At 39.0% G+C, this 24390-nt stretch overlaps 1 protein-coding gene across 1 annotated transcript in view; it reads right to left on the minus strand.

The window, feature by feature from the left end:
* Nucleotides 1-1976: 1976 nt before the first annotated feature.
* Nucleotides 1977-24390, minus strand: part of LOC139743561 (uncharacterized) — a 50717-nt gene continuing 28303 nt past the window's right edge. Inside the window, exons 3-18 of the mRNA XM_071654041.1 lie at nucleotides 20982-21011; nucleotides 18876-19300; nucleotides 18210-18239; nucleotides 15739-16017; nucleotides 14354-14459; nucleotides 13537-13748; nucleotides 12882-12955; nucleotides 12045-12308; nucleotides 11095-11271; nucleotides 8501-10251; nucleotides 7436-7622; nucleotides 6555-6635; nucleotides 5589-5789; nucleotides 4828-4995; nucleotides 3302-3394; nucleotides 1977-2278 (exon numbers count right to left, since the gene is read on the minus strand). Coding sequence (XP_071510142.1) covers nucleotides 2165-2278; nucleotides 3302-3394; nucleotides 4828-4995; nucleotides 5589-5789; nucleotides 6555-6635; nucleotides 7436-7622; nucleotides 8501-10251; nucleotides 11095-11271; nucleotides 12045-12308; nucleotides 12882-12955; nucleotides 13537-13748; nucleotides 14354-14459; nucleotides 15739-16017; nucleotides 18210-18239; nucleotides 18876-19300; nucleotides 20982-21011 — 4192 coding nt within the window. The 3' untranslated portion in view covers nucleotides 1977-2164. The remainder of the gene's footprint in view (nucleotides 2279-3301; nucleotides 3395-4827; nucleotides 4996-5588; nucleotides 5790-6554; nucleotides 6636-7435; nucleotides 7623-8500; nucleotides 10252-11094; nucleotides 11272-12044; nucleotides 12309-12881; nucleotides 12956-13536; nucleotides 13749-14353; nucleotides 14460-15738; nucleotides 16018-18209; nucleotides 18240-18875; nucleotides 19301-20981; nucleotides 21012-24390) is intronic.

The following is a 24390-nucleotide window of genomic DNA, read 5'->3' on the forward strand; positions in this document are numbered from 1 at the left end:
ACAATATTCCCATATTTTCAAAGCTATTTTACTACAAACAATACTATGTGTGTACAACCAACTGCCCCACGGATTCTCCATCAATATATTTACATATGTACATATTGCAATTCTATATTTACATTTAAATAGTTACTTTCTACTGTACAAAAAAGTGCATAGAAAAATCTGTTCTAAACTTAAATTTCATCAGTGTTTGAGGTCTGATATATTGACACTAACACAGCCTGAAGAGGAAACCCAATGCACTCCCACAATGATGAAATGATATTGAAAACCCAAACATTTGTAAGCTGCTTTCAGTGACTTCTAATTGATGTTAAATTTCTCTGTTTGCCCATTGTAAGTAGAGATACAAAAACAACTGAATGAAAAAACTGAAGGGCAATATAGGGAGTTGGAAGTTATGCAAAGATCCTGCTGGTACAGTACCCCGCTGGCTGATTACATGGATAGAGGTGCAGAGATTGAGAAATGCTTTCATGTCTGTGGACTGACGCAGACTAGAATAGTTATACCAGGTCTAGGGCAATTACCCCAGACCCTTTCCTTGACTCTAACCCTAATCCTACTCCAGAACCTAATCCATACCCTAACACAAGCTTTAGCCCTAAACCTAACCCTAATCTTAACTCTAACCTTTACTCTAACCCCACCACCAACCAGTATTTAGCCGGGGGATAATTGTCCTGAAACAGTTATACTGTATCATAATTTAGAAATCTACAAAAGAATGTGTGTACCATCCATCTTCACCTGTACTGCTTGAGTTTGATATTGGAAAAAAAAAGCACAACCAAACAAATAAAGTCATCTTCTTTTCTGTTCTTTTTCTTTTTATACAAGGTGTATGGTGTTATTCCCACATCATCTGAACAAGAAAAACAAAATCTGCAAATGAAGCCAATCAGTAAACTTCAGGGTCTCCTGATAATACAAAGCTACTGGAGGAAACAATGCAACCAAGCAAATTTGTGTAGATGAACTTTCAGTAATGGTGATATTTGTTTTGGACAAAGTTTGACAAAATAAATACAACTTACAACAAGTTGCCATAAATGTTAGACTTACTGTTGATAGACTGATATTGATAGACTGACCTATTAAAATGTTATTTCAGTTCTTTGGTTTTCAAAACATAACAGAGTAATAAATTGACATCGTTTTTATATTACTAGACAGCAAACTTATCCAATCTCGTCGACGAGAGACCAAATGAGTTTAGTGCTCACTTGAGCAGCACACTTCACTTTCAGGGATAGCTGCAGGCCCCTGGGCAACACCCTCCTAATTTGGGGTACGTGGGCCCTGCCCTAGGGGCTCCACCCACCACCTTTTGTAACAACTATAATGCCCTCTGTACATCAATGATTCCTGCAAAGTGTGGTAAAAATCCAATCACCAGTTTTCAACAAGAAGATGAAAATATGAAAAAGCTTACACAAAAGAATACACAACTGACAACACATGATGGACACTCACTGGATGGTAAACGACTGTAATAGCTCATTTGAGCCACAAAGCTCAGGTCAGCTACAGAAAACACAAACACACACAAATCACTTTACAAAAAGTCACTATACAGGTAACTGACATAAAATGTGTAACAAGCCATTTTACAGTAATGATGTCAGTTCATGAAACTGCATATTTAATCTATTGTTCTGTTGGTGCCATTTGTTGCTGGAAGCTTGTACGGAGACTGTTCACTGATCAAGATGTAGCTCTGTGGTTAGGACCAGGAACATCCCCTCTTTATGCTGCATATACCATGTAATACTGTGTCTCTTTTATCCACTACAGGCACTTACCTATCTACATCTCTTTAATAAATACCCCCCCACCCCCCCCCCCCCCCCCCCCCCCCCCCCCCACCCCGGAAAAAAAAAATCAGATTTACAACTCTATCAGCAGACGGTAAATTTTATTCAAAAATGTACAATTTACAGCTTTTATCTGCCATTTTGTGTAATGCTGTACAAATGTTTGGAAAGATAGAGCATTTAAGTACATGCATTTCCTCTTTGTGCAAATGTTTCAGGCCTCACACCAAGGCACTGCCATATCTACTCAAATATGCTGAACACATCACAAAATAGAGTAGGCTGGTATAGCTCACAGAGACTCTCAAGGCAAGAATGAATAATCTTGGCTGTTCCTGCTATCACCTGTGCAGGACTCCATGGACCCTGAAGCGATAGAGACAGGTGTATTCCATCTTACCATGGTTACTCTCTATTTTTAGCTCCACCAGTGGTATCGGCTTGGGACTAGGTACCTACAAGGAGGATACAGGTGGGGAGAAAGTTAAGAAATCCCATCACAGTCACTGACACAAGAAAAAAGACAAAACAATGCAGAAAAGGGACAATATTCTATACAATGTAGTTGGGTTTATTAACAAAAAAAAAAACAAACAAACATGCAGTACAACTGCTGGTATTTGCTTCATTAGGCAGAATCAATAACATGTTGGAAATATATCAACAAGATATGTACTTGAAACAGGTGAATATGGCAAAGCTTGAATGATAGGAAAATAAAAGGTAATCCATATACCACTTGATAAATAGATAGGCAAAGGGGAGGGGGGGGGGGGACAATTGAAAAAAGTCTGAGAATGATCCACCATGTCACTATACACATCATGTCCTGGGCCCCATTTCATAAAAGATGTTAGGATGACAACTCTTGCTGGAATGACAACTTTCTACAGCAAACAGCCAATCAGGAAGCTGTATTCTTGTCGTTACCATGACAATAGTCATTCCAGCAAAGAGTTGTCATCAAATAAACTCTTTATGAAATGGGGCCCCGATCTCAATGGCAAAGACTGATAATTGTATCAGTGCCTTAACAGCAAGTTATTTCTACCAGTTGCCATGTTGCCAGTACAGCTGGATACCTGTGTCCACCCCCCCCCCCCCCCCCACACACAAACACACACAAACACAAACACAAGCCAAAGTGATGCCTGTTAACCCATTAAGGACATTAGGGTGACGTCGCTATGACACACATTTCCTACACACATCTGCTCGAGTATAGATGAGGTTCCATGATATCAAATGATGTGTTGCCGGAGGGGCAAAACAAATTATGTGTATATAAAGTGCATAGCTCTAGCACGCTGTATGTGGTATGCATACTGTATCCAGCCTGCCTGATAAAATCGTTTGCAATGATGGGACGTAGGATGTAATGCTTAAGCACTTGCCCACATGCAGTTTGTCATTTAAACCTCTTTTCTACTTGGGTTACGGGCAGGATGTAGCTATAAACTGGATGACATGGAACTTACCTGGACAGGGAAAAACTGGAGAGGGGAACCATTCTGGTCATAGACATAGGATCCAAATAAGATGCCTTCTTGGTCATACTCGTCTCGCAAACCCTGAGGAATGTGCATACAGGGCAAACATAAGAAGTTCAGTACAAAACATATAATATATTCAGTATGTGCTGGGGACAATATGAGAAATCACCGATGACATTGTGATCATGAAATTTGGATGATGGCAATGATGGTGATGATGATATTGATGATGATAGACAATGATACAATCAAGATTGGTAATCATCATGACAATGTGGTCTGCTTATGCTGCAAGTCAAATTTGTTTCGCAAGGCCAATAAAATTATGTGTAGCGACCATTCATCTGTGTTCATCATTTGATCCTCACTGTGTAGTGTCAATTCCAAAAATATGCTTCAAATATAATCAGATAAAAGTGAAAATTACCAATTGGTAGACATGAAACCCTCTGTGACTCAAATGTCCATGGTTAATCATATGTGACCGTGCACCTCAAAACAAACAAAAAGTCGACAGACATGAATTTTTAGTTAACACCATATTCTGAAAGAGCAGACTTTAAGCTATAAAATGATGTATAACTCAAAAATCAAATGGACTCTCCTAACCTATCTAGATATTGGAAAGAAAGCACAAACTCATGAAAAGTGTGAACTGAGAAAAGAGGCTCTGAAGTACAGTGTCTATTCAAGCGCTTAATCTTTACCAAACCGTGCTGGCTGTGCGATGAATGGGACAAAAAACAGGAAGTAAACCACCAGAGTAACAACAATGAAGGGATTATCAGATTAAACTAAAATTAGGCAGGCCTCATTAACACATTCTGTCCATAATTAATGCCAACTTTCAAAGCAGTATAGCACTATCCTTTCAAAAGTTATTAGAGTTGAAAGTGAAGAGTGTGGACAAGGTTTTTCAGAAATGAAAAAGGGATTCTAAAGACACACCTAATCACGCTATTGTACCAAAAATTTTTGAGATAAACTGCTAAAAAAACAAACTTTCCTGCCCGTTTTATGATACCAAATTTTAGCATAATGTAAAAGAAGACCTGCTCTTTCAGAAAATATGAAAAAGTCAAGTTCGGCTAGGTTGAGCCATTTCACTTATTTTCAGTCCTCACGCAAAATCAGTGTGTGCGACTTTATGTTCGTTTTGAGGTGCACGGTCACATATGGTTAAACAACAGATTAGCATTACATCAGATACAAATATGCCCTTTATATATATCCTTCAAAAGTACAAAATTTGTTGAGCTTCATGTACATTTTGTGAAATGTTACAAAGACTGATGAAATGAATGAACATCAAAAAAAGTTGGCATGTGAAGTTGACAAGAATCTCTCGCTACATACCAATTGAGATACAGCAGAATAAATACTGACCAGAGTAAACCAGTGGCAAACTCCTGAACTGCTTCACTGTGTAAAATATTCTTCCCACATACAAAATGCATGTGACTGACTAGTAAACTTGCCTCTCTGATAGAATTTGCCTTTCTCATACTCACCCAAACACTGAAGTTCTTTGGAGCGCTGTCAATGGATCCAGTAGGGTCAAGAGCTTTGGGGATGTGTTCCATAGAGAAGGCTGTGGGCTTGATGACATTAGCTAGCTGGATGACCACAAAGCCCTGTGTTCCCCGGAAGGCCCAGCAATTACCAGGGTGGACATCCGGCTGTACCAGGGAGCAAAGAGGAGATAGTATGACGAGTGTAACTGAACAGACCTCCTCAAGCCAACTGTCTGAACTTGGAAATAGCAAGGAAAGTCTCAGCACGAAATGATGTTGTAGATTGAAACCTCGTCTTACAGATGCATCATCTAGAATATCAACATCAATGTGTAGTCAACCTTGCCTGAGTGAACTTAAAAACAAGTAAAACATTAATTTCATTACACACACACACACACATATACCTCAGATGGATACAAATATATATAATGCTATTCTGGAAGTTGAATTTCACACAAGTCAACAGATTTTTGTGTGCCCTTTGAATTTCACTTGGATGAGGTTGACTGTATGTCCCTAGGTAGTTTGATACTGCATCGCCCTCCAACAGCACATAAATGGAAGATAAACACCGACACAAAACAATACAAGCACACACTTCTGCACAAAACCAGAATAAAGTATTCAAAATGTTCACATGTGTGCACATTAAATGACACATACAAGACTTTTTTTCCCCATTTGTCTACTTAATAGGCCAAGAGAAAATGGTATTTTGCTTTCTCCTCTTCACATCATTAGAGGTTAAACCTTACCTGGATGACGGTCCTTGGTGAGTTGCTCTGATACCAGATGGGGATACCAAATATACTAAAGAGGGCGGTCTTGAGGGAATAGGTCTCTGAGCATCGTGTGTTGAGGACACTCCCACCAGCTGACTCCAGGGCGTAGTCCACCATCCCAGTCTTGTCTGCGTTGTACATGTCTAGCGCCCCCAACACAATGCTTTTCACCCTCTGGAAGAATTTCAATATAGATATATATTTTTGTCTTTTTGGCGGTCATTGATTTCAATTCATATAAATTTCCTACAATTTGTACAATCATCTTTGCATTCCTTAATTAAACATGACATTAAAAAAAAATGCTTCATACATTTGTAGACAACGAAAAACCCAAATCATGTTTCCTCAAAGTCAGTGAAAATGATGACTGAGTAGAGTGCCTTGATTCTAATGAATTCTTGTACGCAGAATAAATCTCTTGCCATTGTACACAATTATTTTCCCAGAAATCATAGGATGGAACCTCTTGGGTGCATAGCATTCTTGGTTTTAATCACATTTAATATACCTTACATGAAAATTGAAATGTTAACAAATATTGAACAAATACACTTGTCACACATGACAACAAAGCATAATAACAACATGAACTTTAACTAAACATGTACCACTAATATATTTGAAGCAAAATATCATCTTCAGATAGAATGCAATGAAAACACTGTAGCTTTTAAAAACGACATCTGTTCTATGTGATCACTAACTCCTTTGTGATAGCCAAAGAGGAAGTACATCTTAGAAGTTCATTGATAAAGTCAAGATTTCATACACACTGGCTTCACAAAACAGAACCTTCAGCAGTCTTAAACCACTCACCAGGTTGGTTGAAATTTGCTAAACTCGGCACGGAAAGTCATGTGTACATCAAACGTCAAGTACAACACACGAAGAAACAAGCAAACTATTAAAGAGAGAAACCGTAGACACCAGACTGACCTCTTCATCCACACTTCCCTGCCCTGAGGCACTGGCAGCAGCTCCACTCTGACTCCCAGAGTTAAACCACCACGGAAACATCTGGAACAAACGAACAGTAATCATTCTCATATCAAATCCATTATCAAACTTCTATCTCATGCCCTCTTTCTTCCCATCATGATGTTGCCCTAGATCTATTCTATTGCAATCACTGAATTATCAACTTCATATACTATTTAAGTTATTCTTCAAACATTAATGAATGTAAAAAATACATTACCTGATCTTCTTGTTTAACTTTTTATTTTTAATTCTTGAGTTGGCAGTGAATACAATTAAACCATGAATGGCTTTGACACAATCTTGGTTGAAACCAGATAACACATTGGTATGACTCCCAAAACATTTGATAGCACTACTGAAATGTCGAAGACTTTATTGAACACAAATTTGCTTTCTAAGATGACAGCTAAAGTCCATCAACGTTCCTGTTTGTGGGAGCATCAGAACAGTGAAGAGTTACAAAGATGTTGGCTCACTATTACTCAAGTCTTATTATGGTTATTGGAGCCTTAAAACATAGAAAGGTCAAAAGGCAGGTGTTTGCTTACTCCTACTCCTGTCTTAGCATGATTTTTGGAGCCTTAAAACATTGAAGGGTTAAAAGGCAGGTGTTTACTAACCCCTACTCCAGTCTTAGCATGGCTTTTGAAGCCTTAAAACATTAAATGGTCAAAAGGCAGGTGTTTACTAACCCCTACTCCAGTCTTAGCATGGTTTTTGGAGCCTTAAAACATTGAAAGGTCAAAAGGCAGGTGTTTGCATACTCCTACTCCGGTCTTAGCATGGTTTTTGGAGCCTTAAAACATTGAAGGGTTAAAAGGCAGGTGTTTGCTTACCCCTACTCCCGTCTTATTCTTGCAGCAGGTGATGACATCAACCTCTAGGTGTGCATACTGCTGCTGAAGTTCCGATACATTGGCCTTCAACTCAGACAGGTCTTCCCGGTAAGCTGCCCCTGCAGCCGCTCCAAGTCCCGCTGCTCCGAGCCCTGTCCCAACCAGTCCTGCTGCTGCCAGGCCAGCACTGGAAAAGGATAGAAAAGTGGAGCAAATAATATTAACCAAAGTCACATCTCACTAGCACTGGATGAGATGGGTCACTCAAAGGAGGTGTCCATCCTTCTGCCTTTCTGTGATTGAGTACATGCTGGGATTGGACAATACAATGTGTTTTGGGGTTTTTTTTTTCTAAATGTTAGGTGTGGTTGATGATGTAAGTGAATGACTCCATGAGAAAATGTACCTAGCAACAATTTTCCTTCAGAAAAGACAGAATACATACTAATTGTTATGTACACTTGTGTATCATAGAATAAACACCAAAAATGGATATTTTCTGTACATTTAGACATCATCTTGGCCTTTGAGCTCAATGAAAGTGTAAATGCATTAAGCTTAATTCAAACTCAGTGGGCCGAATTCACAAAGGTGGTACAAATTTAAACCATGGTTATGTAAATTTTGTTATGATTTTTTAAAAATATGATTGAAAGGTTGCATACGCCAATAGATGTCCACTAACAAACGCGCATTGATACGCGCATGTCAAAAGGTATGCCTATTTCACACTTATTTTAGACCATGGTCTAAATTTGTCCCTTGGTCTAGGTTGAAACCAGGTTTGATTATTACCTTGGTGAATTCGGGTCTATGGGTGTGTATAGTTTGGAACAGTAGCATAAAGATTCTGATTCAGCTTCACTATTATTTTTTTTTTGTGGTCCATTTTAACATGGAAAGTTTCTTTGCATTGCCTGAAAAATATAGTCAAATCCATAGTATATTCACTGATCACATGAGATGCGACTGAAATGAATGGTTCATCCATTGGCTTTGTTGTTACTCCAAGCAGTCTGCATTCACCTATCAGCCTATCAAAGTCAAGTTTCATCAAATATTTACCTGTTCTCCTCCTGAGCTGTTTTCAGGTGTCCAAAGTCAAGCACCAAGGCATCCACCTGTCCCTGCAGAGCTGCAATAGATGCCTCAACATCCGTGCCGGAGCTTCCTGAGGACATCTTGAGATCTAACAGGTCTGAGTCCAGCTTGGTGACCCTCTCCTGGAGGGATGCCAGGAAGGTGGACTGAGAGGTCTCGCTGCTGTCTTTGGCAAACAGAATGGCGCTGATGCTGGCGAGTGTCTCCCGCAGCGCATTGATGTCACCCTTTATCCAGTCCAGGTTCTGCTTGGATGAACACCCAGTCGTGGCATCAGTGACAACGCCCTCACTGCTGAGGGCCATTCTCTGCATGGATGAGGAGAGATCGTTGAGGCTGGTCTCAAGGACACTCAGCTGAATGGCTTCCCCATTGGTTCGGGAAGTTTGCTTCTGAAGGAGGCCGGTGTTAAGCTGCAACGTGGCAACGTCATCAGCTAGACTGTCTTGGCTGCGTCTGACATCTGATAGACCATCACTCAAACTTGTGAAGGATGTCTCCAGCTTGGCCTGATCTAATCTCTCCCTAAGTAACACAACTTTACTTTCCAGTGAGTTTACCTCACCTGTGAGGATTGTGATACCTGACGAGGTCTCACTTGCCATCTCATTCTTCAGTTTGTTGAGGGCAATGTGAATATTGTCCATCTCTTCCTTGAGAGTTCTCATGTCAACAACACTAATCAAGGATTGGGGAGCACCATCTGCTCCTGGCAACGTCACCACAGATCCATTCAGACTCCGCTCAAGGGCACCAACACTCCTACCCAGAGCCACAAGCTTCAAGGAGTGTGAATCCACTGTCTGGGTGGTGAGGCTATCCGATGCCTTCAACTCGGTCACTTTGAGCTTGATGTTGGCAATTTCTGTCTGCAAACTGGCAAACTGGCTGTTCAGTTTGTTTACACTGTCTTGCAAGCCTGCAAGAGCTTGAGAATCAAGTCGACTGTCAGATCCTGCATCACTCTGGCTCACAATCGTTCTGGTCTGCAAGGTGTTAAGACCAACCTGAAGCTGGCTGCTTTCCTTCTCTAACCCAGTCAGTCGAGTCTGCAGTTGACCAAGCCTTTCTACAATACCACTGACATCGCCAGAAATGAGCTGGTTGACTGCGACACGCAATTCAGCTAGATCAGATTCCATGGATCCCGCAGATGTCATAAGTCCTGCATGTTTAGCCACAAGGCTCTCCACAGAGCCCTCAAATCCAATGTGCTTCATCTTCATCTCTGTCAAGTCTTGTCGGAGCTGTGACATATCAGCTAACAGGGCAGACATATGACTGCTGGAAGAACTGTGGGCAGCATTGGTTTCAGACACATTAAACTCAAGGTCACGCATCTCGCTGCGGATAGCAGTCAGGCTGCTCTCCACAGAGTTAATGCTGGCTACAATGGTGCCAAACTGTGTGGTATGCTGACCGTCGGTCTTCATCAGCGTGTCCATCTCCCTCTTCAGCTGTATCAAGGTTAGTTCCAGACCCTCCACTTCAGCAATCTTCTGGGTAATGGTCAGCATGTTGGCACTGAGCAGGCCAATGTCTCCCCGCTGTTGCCTGTCAGCACGCTGTGCTTGGTGGACGTCAGAAGCCACTTTGGTGTGGAGACGTTGGAGGGACCCACGCAATCCCACTAGACCTTCTGATAGGCTGGAGAAATCCTGCCGCAGACTTACAACAGCTGGAGAGGAGCTTCTCACATCACCCTCAGAGTCCACCTGGCACACAGAAGAGAAAGATCAAAATCTTAGACTGTTTAACCCGTTGAGGACGGTTTGATTTTCCTCAACACGCATTTCCCATAGACACCTGCCCGAGTATACTTGGGACTCGTCCTCAACAGGTTAAGGTGTCACAGATAAGTATAGGACTTTGATGTATCTACGAATGCAACTCTATCCCACATAAGGAAGGACCTTCGCCAAGCAGCTCATTTCCACCTATTATTGTACATGCTGAAAATTGCATAATTTCCCAATACAGAAGCCTTTTGTTTACGTCATCAGCTTTCAGCTACGCGGCACCTCACCTGAACAGAGCACGTGCTTTAGAGCGCGTACATGCAAACCTCAAATACGCGCAGACTGAACTCCCAAGTACATGCAAACCTCAAATATGCACAGACAAAACTCCCAAGTTCATTGACCCTATTTGCAAAAAGATAAAAAGTCCTTCAGAAATACATAGAAATCCATGGATCACTACCCAAATGGAATCATCTCTTCCTTGTGTCATTATTAGCTCTTCCTGCAAGTTTCGTTCAAATCCGTTCACAAATTTTTTGAGTTATTTTGCAAACAGACAAACCAAGCCGATTGTCACTTAACCTCCTCTTTCCTTGGCGGAGGTAATAACATTCTTACACACAGCTTTCCTGAGCTTTGACGATCACTGCTAGAAGAGACTTGCTGAAATCTGCTGCTAACAAAAATTGTTGCCTTTGATACTGAACAGAGCATAAACATACAGGAATTTCATCAGAATCATTATGAAGTGTTACATAGATGATGGAGGGTAGATGATATCTGGTGTGGCAAGAAAGTTTGCCAGCAATATCTGACCTTCAGTTGTAATGTCCGAATGTCTCCCTTGAGTTCTGTAACCTTTGACTCCATGGAGTTGATAAGAATCAAGGTAGCCTTGTTTGGGGGCTGGTCTCCACTGGCTGCCAGGCTGTCTGCTAGTTGGGTTTGCAAGGCTAGGATTTCACTGGCTTGTTGTGTGTGCACTTGTTGAAGCTAAGACATTAAGAAAGAAACACATCAAATCTCATAGATACTCATCAATAGTCCTTAAAAGAGTTGACAAAGGAAGTCATATCAATTCACAATGGTATCTTATACCACCTATCACTATAGTTCTGACAAAACCTAGCAATTATGGAGAAAAGTACTGTGACAGTGAAAATTGCTGCAGTGTGGAAATTTTCACACTTTTCGCACAACCAGAAATTAGCGCGAAGATAAAAGCACGCAAATAATATTGCTGTTGTATCCAGTCTTCAATTCAATTCAAATCAAATTTCCTTTCCGATATCACATTGTTGTCGATACAAGTTAGAGGAAAACAAAATGTACAATGTCTTACAATATACATATACACATGAAACTAATAGTTCAAAATAATTGTTATTGGGAAAGAAAGGCCCAAATAAAAGACAAGCTTGTAATATGGACCACTATGTAATGTTTTGATTCCGTGGAATTAAAAACCAGCAAAATTCATCTCACTCTGCAGGACTGAAAAAATTACTCAAGCAAAAATATCCGCTTCTTTAGTAACTACTTGTGAACCTTACAGCCCCATTTTAAAGAAGCCTTTGTAAAGTGTATTATCACCCTTGTGATAGTAAACCAACATAACAGTTAATGAAGATGTTGTAGAAGCAAATACTACTGTAAAACACTATAGAGCATATCAATTCCATCATCCAATATACAACACAATAAGGAAACAAAGGACAACAATGTGCAAAGTGGTAAGAAATGGGAATTGAGGAACAAATCCTAACCAGTTGAATTTGCTGATTTTGACTGTGTAGCTGTGTGCGAAGTTCTCCCAACTCATTCCTCACTGCACCATTGATCCAGCCAAGGAGTTGGTCCTGCTTCAGGCACTTAATACACCCCTCCGCCCCTATCCCACCAAGGAACCCCGCCCCACTTTGGGAGTCTCCAGGGTATGGTGGGGAAGGGGGAGAAGGGGTAAACCAGTACCCAACCCTGTCCTTTAGAAGAATGAATTGTTGGTTGATGGTTTGTATTGGTGATTCAGCCTGTTGGTTGTAATCGACAATTTGAAAATAAGATTATTTCATAAGAAATTGTGAAAAACTTGAGACTCCAAGCACTTTCAAAACAAACACTAGCAAAACTAGCATGGATAAAAGAGGATTTTATGCAAAATATCAACATCACCAGCAAATCAAAAACAGCAAATCATTATCATCTGTAAAATCCTATAATATCCGCTTTGCAGGAAACTTACAACACAAATCAGACGGATTTTCTACATTGGTCTGAATAACTCAGAAACAACAAATCTTACCTCTAGCTAATAAATAAAACCAAAAGCATTACTTCCAATTAGAATGAAAGACTGTTGTAAGTCAAATTCAATACACATTCAGTGTTCTCTGGTCCATTCCAAAAAAACAAAAACAAAAATCTTGGGTGTCAAGTTATTTCTATACTGCATCAATGGAAGTATATATTTATAGCAAAACATACACAGGGAGGATAATTCATGCTTTTTGCCTAGAAATACACATGTGTGCACTCAGGCCGTATAGAAAGACCATTGGTATGAACAACAAAATAATGAATTATAGAATGAATTTTTTTCTTACCACTGTTTCATTTGATTCATTTCTAGCTAAAAGAGGTATGAAGAAGTAATGTCCAGTTGTTGCTGCTGACAGAACTGAAAAGACAGAGAAAACAAAGACTTGGTTTTCATTCACAAACAAGGTCACTATGCTTCATAAACCATGAAAAACACACAAACTCATAAATCATACTTTTCTCTCCAATCTTTCTCAGTAAAGTATAGATTACAAAACTTTAGTTTGCTTTCCTGCCATATACTAAAATGAGTTCAATTCTTGGTAATCACATCAATTCAGTTTTAATCTGTTTTCATCTATGACCGAGGACAGACAAATGAAACTATCCATTCACATCTACATGTATTAAATGTTTTTGTAACTGCCTCATTCTCTTTGTTAAGTGCACTAATATTTCCATGGTTATGAACATGCTTTATAAGAATTAGGGGGGCATTTCATTAAGAGTTTTGTCAGATATTTCACCTGACAAAATGTTAAAAGCTACTGAAATCCTTGCATCTGATTGGTTGAGAGCAAATTTGTCCGAAAGTTGTAGGACAAAAATGCTTCATGAAATGCCCCCCAGGTATTTGCTATATTACCGACAACTCTCCTCCAAGAGTAAAAATGTTAATTTAATCATGTCTTGTTAAGTGATTCCAGTGGCAGAACTCACGCATCAGGAGCAGTAGGAGTGGAAGACAAAAGCAGCAGAGAGGGATCCCTCCCCCTCTCTTCCTCCTCCTCTCCTCCTCAATGATTGTGGTTGTCATGGTTTCCGTGTAGGTACTACTGGTGTGCATTCCTCCTCCTCCTCCTCCTCCTACCCTTTCTCCTCCACCTGCTCCTGCGTACTGCTGACCATGCATCAAGGTTGTGACAGGAGCTCTGAAGAAATCATAACCACAAACAAAGGAGCAAAGTGGAATCTCAATTAAGGAAACTCTGATGAATCTGATCAATCTCAAGCTGTGCATGTATTTGGGAATTTGTCTTTCTTTTCTCTTCATCTTCAGTCTCTCTTAGGTTATCCTGCTAAGTTGTAGTTCCACAAATCTTGTAGCTGTCTATCTTGGATCATCTATCTATCATTTCACTGAAAAAGAAGAATATGGGTACAAAAAAAATCATAGAAGTCTTTCTTGTATTTCTAGAGTTTAGAAATTTCCTATGTATTACGGGTCAGCTTCAGTGACCATTTGTTACATAGAGTATGGCACCCACTTGACCTTTGCTGATTACATCGGTGTATTAATAAGTATGTACATACAGTGGAATTTTAGCCTAACACAAACTCTATGACTAATCATTCTTCCATAGACTTTGGAAATTAGAGAAAATGGGAACACTATAATAATATTTTACAACTTTAACAAGAGATCAACTTTAGCCATCCTACTTATAGTTCAAGTTGCATGGACCCCACTTCTACATCATACTTAGCACAAGTTTCACTGAGTAAGGTAAACAAACATATGAGACTACACTATTACCTGCAAAAGCTGTACAGCCATGGACCATACCAAAATGATCTGCATGATGAAACCAACTTTGAAAGCAGCAGACTGAGATACGACACAAAAAGTCTGAGTGAGTTACCTTCAGGAAGAGACAAACGTAAAAACATTCACACATGTTACAAACAAAATAAATAATAATAATAATAATAATTGTTTTGGATATAAACTCCAAATTTTATTGTCCAAGAATGGAAATTCATTTTGCCCAATTGATCGTGGGCCCGGCAGCCACTGAGCAGCGCCAGATCGACGTTGCTCTAACCTTTTCAACTGTTGAACGGCAAACAAGGTAGCAGCAACTCCCATCTTTTAACGTCTTTTGGAATGACGCGGCCGGGGTTTGAACCCACGACCTCCCGATTGTGAGGGCAGCTGCTATACTCACTGAGCCAACACATCGGAACTATATTTCCTGCATCATAGACCAAATAAGGTGATGTATGTATCATCATATAATAAACAAACAATGAATATTTATGAGTGCAATGGATCATTTCATTTTTCACCGAATGAAATATTCTGTCCATTGCACGAATGAAAAACATTAATTATTTGTTTTATATAATGCCTAAAATTGATCCTTGTCATTTGATGTTTTATTAATTTAGAAACAAGAGAGAATCTGAGATCAAGAGAGTGAGCGTTTTACACTAGCGCGCTGTTGCATACACACACTGCAAACGCAATCATTTTATACTCGTAGTGTGCCGGGCTCTCAGCATGCGTGCAATGGAGCAAATCGTATGGATCCAAAATTGCATGGTAAATGGAGCCACAATTGCATGGATGGTGACATCATAGTGAAATGGGAGGGATGATCAATGTCAAACAATCAATCAAATGACAAGGATCTATCTAGGTGTTATATGATAGGAACTTGTAAGTTTCTAGTCTGTGAAACACTGCATTGTGCATATCTCATATGGTGTACAAACAGACTGAATATATGTACATATGATCAAATGAGTAGCAATCTTAGTCTCACTATTACAAGGAACTATTTTTACTTGAATATGTAACTCACTTAATGTGATTTCAAAGTCTTCCCAAATTAGAAAACCTCATATGTGCTTAAAAAACATAAAATCTTCATCAATAGGATATGACTGAAAGTGGCTGATTCATTACATACCACGGTAGGTTTTGCTTATAATACACCCTGTTGTATATATCCACATCATAATAATAGTTGGCATTTTGATTGAATGCCTAGTTCTCTGTAAATGTAATGTAATTTGTTTTTCTTTTATATGTTCTTTAGATGCTTCCACAGGAACATGTGACAAACCCAAATTTCCATGCCATGTTTTCAAACATAACTTTGGCAAATAAATAAATAAAATGGAAATGATACAAACCTAGCAGATGACCAAGACGAGACACAGAAGAACCCACTGATGATGCTGCTGAGCTGACTGATGTAGATGTCACCCTGACGACGGTGGTTACTATGGTTTCCATGATGGTAAGGGTGGTGATGAGGCAAGTCATGAGGAAGGGCAAGACACCAGGTTGCTGTCGGTAGAACTCCCCTTGTTGTTGCAGCCAGGTGGTAGTCGTGGTAGTGGTAGTAGTGATGGTGGTGATGGTGGTAGTACTAGAGCCTTGTGATGCCAAGCCTGAGAGAGACTCAGAATCTAGGACAAGAGAGATAAGATGTGTGTACACATGCACCTTATGAAGACATCACTCCTGGGGGGCGTTTCATCAACGAGTTCGTCGGAGGTTTTCACCGACAAATTTGCTATCAGCCAATCAGACGCAAGGATTTACACTGACAACTGTAAAAGCTAATGAAATCCTTGCGTCTGATTGGCTGATAGCAAATTTGTCGGTGAAAACTCCGACGAACTCGTTGATGAAACGCCCCCCTGTTCTTACATCATCTCACAGGCTGACTTCCTACACTGTACGAGCTGAAATTTTCGCGTACAGATATTTTCACGAATTGCTACTTGGAGGACATTTTCGCGTGCTGTTAATTTTGCGGTTGCGAGGGTCTAACTAAACTTACTTATTCGTGTGTTGTTATTTTCGCGGTTCAGAGGCGATTCGCGAAATTCGCGAAAATAAAACCACCGCGAAAATTTCAGCTCGTACAGTACCATCTAACTGCTGAATCAGACCTGCACAAGCAACCACCTTTATACAAAGACCACGAACTCTGATGCCTTGGAGACAGTGTGCAAGTGACTAGAACTGCTTATATAGATCATTGATTTTCACTGCCTTTTTCTCAAAACATGAGTTTCATATTAAACCATGCCACTTGTCCATACAGATTACATACACTCGTACAGCCATATGATGCACTCTGAAAGGTCTGTACGGAAAATAATGATAAGAATAATAAGTCTATATCTGACACAGAATAAGTTGTATAGTGTTGTTGTGTATCAGTTCTCTTTTCTTGTTAATGCACTATTTACTTTGGAAAAATAGTCACATAAATTATCTGGTTGGAACACTTGCAGCTAAACTTGGTGCTACAATCTCTGTAGAGTATTAGTATACTAAAGAGCAGTTTCATACACAGAGTATGGCAGTTAATACAACATGGCATAACATTTCCATCAAATAACAAATTATGCCATTGGTTCTTGTATTACTTTTTGTATTTTGAAAGCATGCCAAGTCAAACTTTCTGACCATATTGTCTACACACATGTATTATTGCGTTGCTGAACCACTTAAAAGACTACTTTCGCTTGGGGAATGGGTATCAGGTTACTACGCAAACAGACAATCTAAAGATTGTACTGAGGCCAAGCTTTAATCACACTCCTTGTCTTGGTTATAAAGTCACAACAAAGAAGACTGAAGCAAAAATTAGCATAAAAAAGATTTCTACCAGCAACTTCCCTCAGCATATTGCTCTGTGCATGGCCTAAAAAGATCACCTAAATAAAGCAGGTATAAAAAGAGGACCAGCAAGGCAAGATTACTATCAAAATGCAATGACAATATGAGAATTTTCTAACAAAACATCTTAAAACTTATGACCTTGTCATTTGATACTTGTATTTCATCATATTTCTTAATCTGTACATGCATCCCTACATGACCTACAGTGGGAAATTCACTCTTTTCTAACTTCATATACTGAGCTATCAAAAACATTTATGCTCTCAAATGGCTTGATAGGGACCTAGCTGTATAGACAATGGCAGCATCATGTGACATGTACACTCGACATGTAAGAGAAATTATTGTGTATCATTGTCTGCAGGCATATGACACATTTCCTGCTGGCAACAGAGGTAAGTGCTACTGATGCGCTGTGTTCCAAACACATCTTCCCCCATCCCTTGATTTATAGGCATACTGCATGAGTTTTATGACTATGCCATGCTTTCAAATTGTCAAGCAATACTTACTACTGTAAAACAAGATATTTTCGCAGCATGAAATTTTCGCGAATTGGAGCCGACAAATGCATATTATAGTGTAGACAAGAACTTTCGCGTGTATTTCAATTTTGCGAATCTTGGCTCTCGCAAAATTCGTGAAATTAAAATGCATGTGAACATTTCTCGTTTTACAGTATTCAGTGTTGCATAATTTGGACTCGTTACCAAATAGGTTCCATCATGATAAAGAAGGAAATGATGCTCTTTTCAATTCAAGTTACAGTTTTCCAGCAAGCCAGAGAATCAAGGGAGGAGAAACACAGCCCATCTACCAATTGGCTGTACATGATAGTCGTGTCTAAGGTTAGGTGAGGTAGATACAATACAAGCTGTACTGTACATCAAACTTTAGTAAGGTAGGTGTAATTCCAAGTTCAATTGGTAAATATCAAACAAGAAGGTACGGACAGCCATCATACCTGATAAGTCACTCTCATTTCTGTCCAAACCTGCGAGAACACACAAAAATGATACTTAACACATAAAGCAATTCTGTGGCATTATGATGTTTGATCAAAAGTTAAGCAATTCAGTCTTATTTCAGCAAACAGTCAATTTTTACACAATCTCACAATGACTCACAATAAGTAGAATCAGGGTCAATAGGAATCGCTTCATGTATACATCTTGCAACATCAGAATTTTACAAAAATATTGCCTCAGCTGAACTACACTGGACTAGTTGAGGATCCAACTTGAGATACTTGTCAACCCTTCTCCATCCCACTTTTTAAACTTTTCTGCAGCTTTATCTGTAATATGTGGTAATTTCATCAGTTGTCACTTACTTTATATCTCAAAGGATTAATCATATACTGTATCATAAACTTGTACAAATGTATTGTATTCCACTTGTCAGACCCATTTCCTGCATTTTATTTGAAGGAGAGCTTTCACTGTTTTTTAAACTTGCTAATGTGAATGTAAGCATTCATGCAGGCAAATTTGCGACTATCATTATTCCATCTCCTTTGAATGACACTTGATTTATTCATACATACTGTTTACGAGTGTAGTGGGTCCTCCAAGGTTAACTTGTGTGGTTAATGCTGATCCACCATAATTAGTCTGATTCCAAGACTTACCATATATGTTACTCAGGCTCCTGTTCTTTTGATTCATTTCTGCTAAGAGCCCGCTCTGTCTCGTCTGGACACTAGACCTGTTGTCAGCACTAGTCTCGTATTCAGCACCGTTTTCTTCAATAAGTCCTGATGATCTACTCAACACCTGAGCCATTGTTTTTGTGATCTTCCTCGTCTTCTGCGTTGCCCTCTGACCCCGGACAGGGGTGTTGTCGTAGCCCCCCTCCTGCTGACCGATGACCCTAGTGCTGCGTCGTCGGGACGCTGACCGCGTCGCATAGCGGTGTCCTGGAGCAGCGGAGTGTGGCGTCTGTGGCAGCAGCTCACCTTCTTCTTGGCCATTTCTAGACATAATGGGTGTCTCATATGAGTTGGCTAGTCTCCGTAGAGGTGCTGCGTGGCTCACTGATGACGAGTAACTGGCACTATACACATCAAAAAGCAAATCCAACAAGGTATAAAATCAGCATTCACAGAACAATACATTATAAGAGGAGAGATTGCGTGAATATGTTCATAAAACACATGTCAAGCTTCCTTATATCTACATGACATGATCGAAAAGTTTTCTCTCTTTTTCAAACTTACCAGTTTCATTGTGATTTGTAAAAATGTTACAATTTTTTAGTCTAAATCAAATATGATATGTGAAAAAAAGTTTGTTTCATTTTACTTGATGTATGTGAGTATGAGTTTGTTTTTGTTGCTGTTCTTTTTTTCTTTTTATCCAACCCTTAGAGCGACGACCTTACATTGTCACTCATTTGACCAAAGTTATCAAATAGGCAGTTTCAGAATTCAAGGGGAAAAAAGGTTTTTCATAAAATTGAATTCAATCATAGAGGACAGGTGGTATTACAAAATGCTGTTAATTTTGGCATATCTGGTGCATCAAAACTTTGGGAGTCAGCCGGACCCCCCCCCCCCCTAAAAAAAAAAAAAAAAAAAAAAATGATAATCATTAATTTTAAAACACACTGCATATTTACAACCAATCCTTTCTGCCCATTTTCGATACAGTCGCTAGCAAACTCTTCATCGTAAGTGTTAATTTATGATGAAACAGTAACACTGATAGAAAGAAATATGACACACAAGTTGACTTGGGGAATAATGGTGCATGTATTATGAAATTTCAAATCAATGTCTTTTTCATTTATTTACACAATAACATGTGTATAGGCTGCATAAACTTATCATGACAGAATTTTATATCAGGCTTGGCAACCATCGCCAAGATTTTCTTGCTCCTTGAGGTTTTACTCCCAACTTTTGGTATTTTCTGTGTTGAAATAAAGTGGGCTGTATACATGAAAGTTTATGGCATAACACGAACAAAAGTTCCATCTTAGATCGCACTGTTCATTCTCTTTAGTTAGAACAGAAAGTAAAATGCAATGAAACAAGATGAAACAATGGCTTTTCCACAGTGTCATCAGTCACAGTATCTCTTAAAGGGAAGGTAAACCCAAAGAGCAATGTGGATTGAGTGAAAGCAGCAAAATTAGTACAACACATCCGTGAAAGTTTGAGGAAAATCGGACAATCGATGCAAAAGTTATGAATATTTAAAGTTTTGGTGTTGGAACCGCTGGATGAGGAGACTACTAGAGGATATGACGTATGAGTGGACAACAATACAAAGAAAATATAAAGGAAATTCAACAAAAATTCACTTCTCTAGAATTATGAAAGAGCAATGGACCAACCGCTTTCAGAAAGCAGGGGGAATAATTGCTACCCTTAACATATGTAAATATCAAGTTGATGGAATTTGTAATTTTCATGAAAAATGGATTTTTGTAGTATTTTCTTTATATTTTCTTGGTATTGTTGTCCACTCATACGTCATAACCTTTAGTAGTCTCCTCATCCAGCGGTTCCAACACCATAACTTTAAAAATTCATAACTTTTGCATCGATTGTCCGATTTTGTTCAAACTTTCACTGATGTGTTCTACTAATGCTGCTACTTTCACTCAATCCACATTGCTCTTGGGGTTTATCTTCCCTTTAATCAAACAAAAATCACTTCTTCACTGTGCACAGTGCACTTCAATTACTACTAGAAATCAAACACATGACATAACACAGCAGTGAACTCACCTTCTGGAGTATGTGTAGTCTGTCTTTTCTCTGTAGATTGCAACAAAAGAAAAAGAGTCACAGTGATTAGTTCATGTTCCTTATCAACAACAAACATTGTGGCCATTTCAGTCAACTCATAAATTTGGTCTCCGTTCTTATATGTACACACACTGTTAACAGCTTAGACATTGAGACAAAGTCCTCCAACAGTGGCAATTAGATTACAGTCAGTGTGATTGCTACTGACATACTTCAAGAAATACTACAGACATAGTTTGAGGTGTTTTTGCCATCAAGAGGCGAGACTAATTAATCAAGCACAGAATACTGCACGGCTTCTATATGCAAAATTACAGCACACATACAGGCAGGTACGTACAATGTATCTCCTGCCTGCAGCATGCATTATGGTGGCAGACATGTGGTTTGCTGCAGATTAAATTTCAGGTGATTTTCCAGCTGGTGGCAGTGCTTCTACACTGGCCTACAAGGTTTGGGCTGCGAATGCTAGAATGCTAAAACACCTATGAACACCCCCTAGGAGACTGATCTTGAAGCCTTGCTTTCACTTACAAACACAAAGGTCCTTTTCTGAGCCAGCAGACAAGCTGGTGAAGTCTACTGATTGAGCTAGAGGATTCTATACTAATCCATGCTTTTCTAATACATTCCTGCCTTTGACATAATCAAGAACCACACCAAAGGTTGCCTGACATAGAATGGCCCTGACAGTGGCAACAAATCCATTCATTGGGGTGAGAAAATTGATGCTAAAAGCAGGGTAAACTCACTCCCATCAAATATCTATTCATTTTTTTTAATGGGAAATAAATTTTTACACTTGCCTGTGTGTTTGTGTGTGTAAGTATGAACATGTGTATGTACCGAGTATATGATATTATGTGTGTATTCATGCATAATATACCTGTCTATTACCCATGTGTGTGCACATTACAAATGTATACATGTGTGAAAGATGGAAATGAAATGACAAACCAGTTCTTCTTTGATATTTTATAATTTATTTTTAAGAGTACTGAAGAATTTATACATCTTTCTTCTCATTCTCACTAAAAAAAGAATGCACATTTCACCCATTATCATCGCATAATATTGCAAAATCAGGGTCACAATCAGTGATCATCTAATGGACAATAAAATCAAAACTACCTAGTGACAAAGTTATGGCATGGTGAGTTTAGTGAGCATTTGCTACAATGCATAATGGCCACATCATATACAGTCTGCTGCACACAACTGCAACTACAAATAGTCGCACCTTGCCGCCTAGCTGCACATATTTTGGTTTTGTTTCTTTTGTTCAGTATGTTCATACCACATGAACACCAACAACAGATGAACTTCAAACAAATCAGTTCATTTTACACACAAGGTACACTAGCTGGTGTACAGCACACAAATAATTATATGCAAGGGTTTGGTACCAATAGACATTAGGCAGGGCCTTATTCAAAAAAAAAAAAAAAAAAGTACCATAGCCATAGCAAGTATATTATGACAAGAACATAATGTCAAAGTTCACATATTGATACATAACGTGTATTTCATGCACAAACATACACACACACATAAATACACAAGGATGCCACCAGAGTCTGAAATAGTTTTATGGCGCAATATGTCTCTTTACTAGGAATTCAGTCTAAGTGTGGTCGCTGGGAAGAATCAAAGTGCTGAAGTCACTTGGCAAATATTGTATTTTTCTTTCTCCACTAGGCTTCTCATTTCATATCATCATAATAAACTTCACACGATGGTAAAAATATTGCCCTCCAGTCTGTCATGCAGTTTTCTCATATGTTTTGGGTGGCTTTTGGCAGAGCTGCCTAGCAACTTCCACTGTCATGTCAACATTTTTCAATGTCACACTATTTCACCCTCAAGAGTTCTGGGCCTATTGTCAACACAAAGACATACAAATACAATGTGCACACACTCACACACACACTCAAAATGGGAAGAAAAGGATCCCCATAACAAAACTCTATACTTGTATCCAGCACTCCTTAGTACAAATTCCTCTATCTCTGTGAAAAAAATTGTGTTTAAAAATTATGCATTGAAGACACTCAAGGAAGGACACTTTGAGAAATTGATCAGCCTTGGGCGAAGGCTAATGACTGCAGTAATCCATCCTGTCCTGGTATTCCAGTGAATGAGAGGCATCCAAGTCTTCAAAGATCATAATAATACAGGATCATCTCGCCAGTAATGTAAGAACACTACATGACAGCGTAGATGTGGTCCACAGCATACCACTGCGAACCATACAACGTCACAACTTGGGAGGACCTACAGTAACGTATCCCAGCCAACACAAACCATGCCCAATTGAGTTCACTTTAATCTTACACTGATACAATAGAAAATTAAAGTGAGCATGTTTTAATAAAGGATAAATTGATAAATTCACATACAGGGATTATTACAAGTTCTGTCTAACAGATAGAAGTTGTCTGACATGAATACCAGGTTATCATAAGAAACAGGAATTACAAAATCTGAAATTCTATTCTCCCTGCCACTTCAGCTTTAGAATTTGATATTTGATATTTACATTTTTTATGAGCAGTCAAAGCCTTTAGTCTAACTATACACCATATATACCTGAGCAAAAATCCATTTCAGAAGAAACCATCCACTCATTTTGAAACAAATCCACAGGAGTCAATCAAGAGATATTACAGGCTCAGCAAGCAGGGAGTGCACATGCTGAGTTGCAATCTATTAAACTTAGCTCTCAATTGACTTCCAAAGGACCAAACAATATACCGAATCTTGAGAATAATATGCATTCGACTGCTATGTAGTTACACAGGTTAAAAGAAAAGTAATAGTAAACACCATGTTGACATATCATACCCATACAATCAACAACCTCCCCCTACTCCCAGCTGATCCACATGATCAATACAGATTGTGACACAAATGCTGTAGTTTCGCGATGCTGTTCACTTCTGTCAAATTCAGATTTTGTTTGTATTCAGAACATCACTACAAGTATAAGAAGCAACTAGTACTTTATGCATAAAAACCACATTTCTATGCTGACTGTTCTCAAGTACTAGAACAAGATAATTTGTATCACACTGTGTTGCAGGTTACTACAAATAGATGATATTTTCATGTACAGATATTTTCGTAAATGAGGAGATCACAGACATTTTTGCAAAAGTTGTTTTCACAAATTGACACCGACGCTTTCATAAATGCTCTATTACCACAACGCAAGGTGACAGTTTTGCATGTTGTTAAATTCACGATCCAATTGTGATTCGCGAAATTTGCAAAAATCAAACCCTCTCGAAAATAACAGCTTATACAGTACTACTACTACTGTAGAAAACAACTTTCAACCAATCCAAAGGATTTCTTTAAAATGAGCCTAGATAGGAATTATTGACAC

Source organism: Diadema antillarum, unplaced genomic scaffold (genome assembly GCF_040938485.1).
Source record: "Diadema antillarum isolate AM-2024a unplaced genomic scaffold, OU_Dant_1.0 seq00001096_RagTag, whole genome shotgun sequence".
Taxonomy (NCBI): Eukaryota; Metazoa; Echinodermata; class Echinoidea; order Diadematoida; family Diadematidae; genus Diadema; species Diadema antillarum.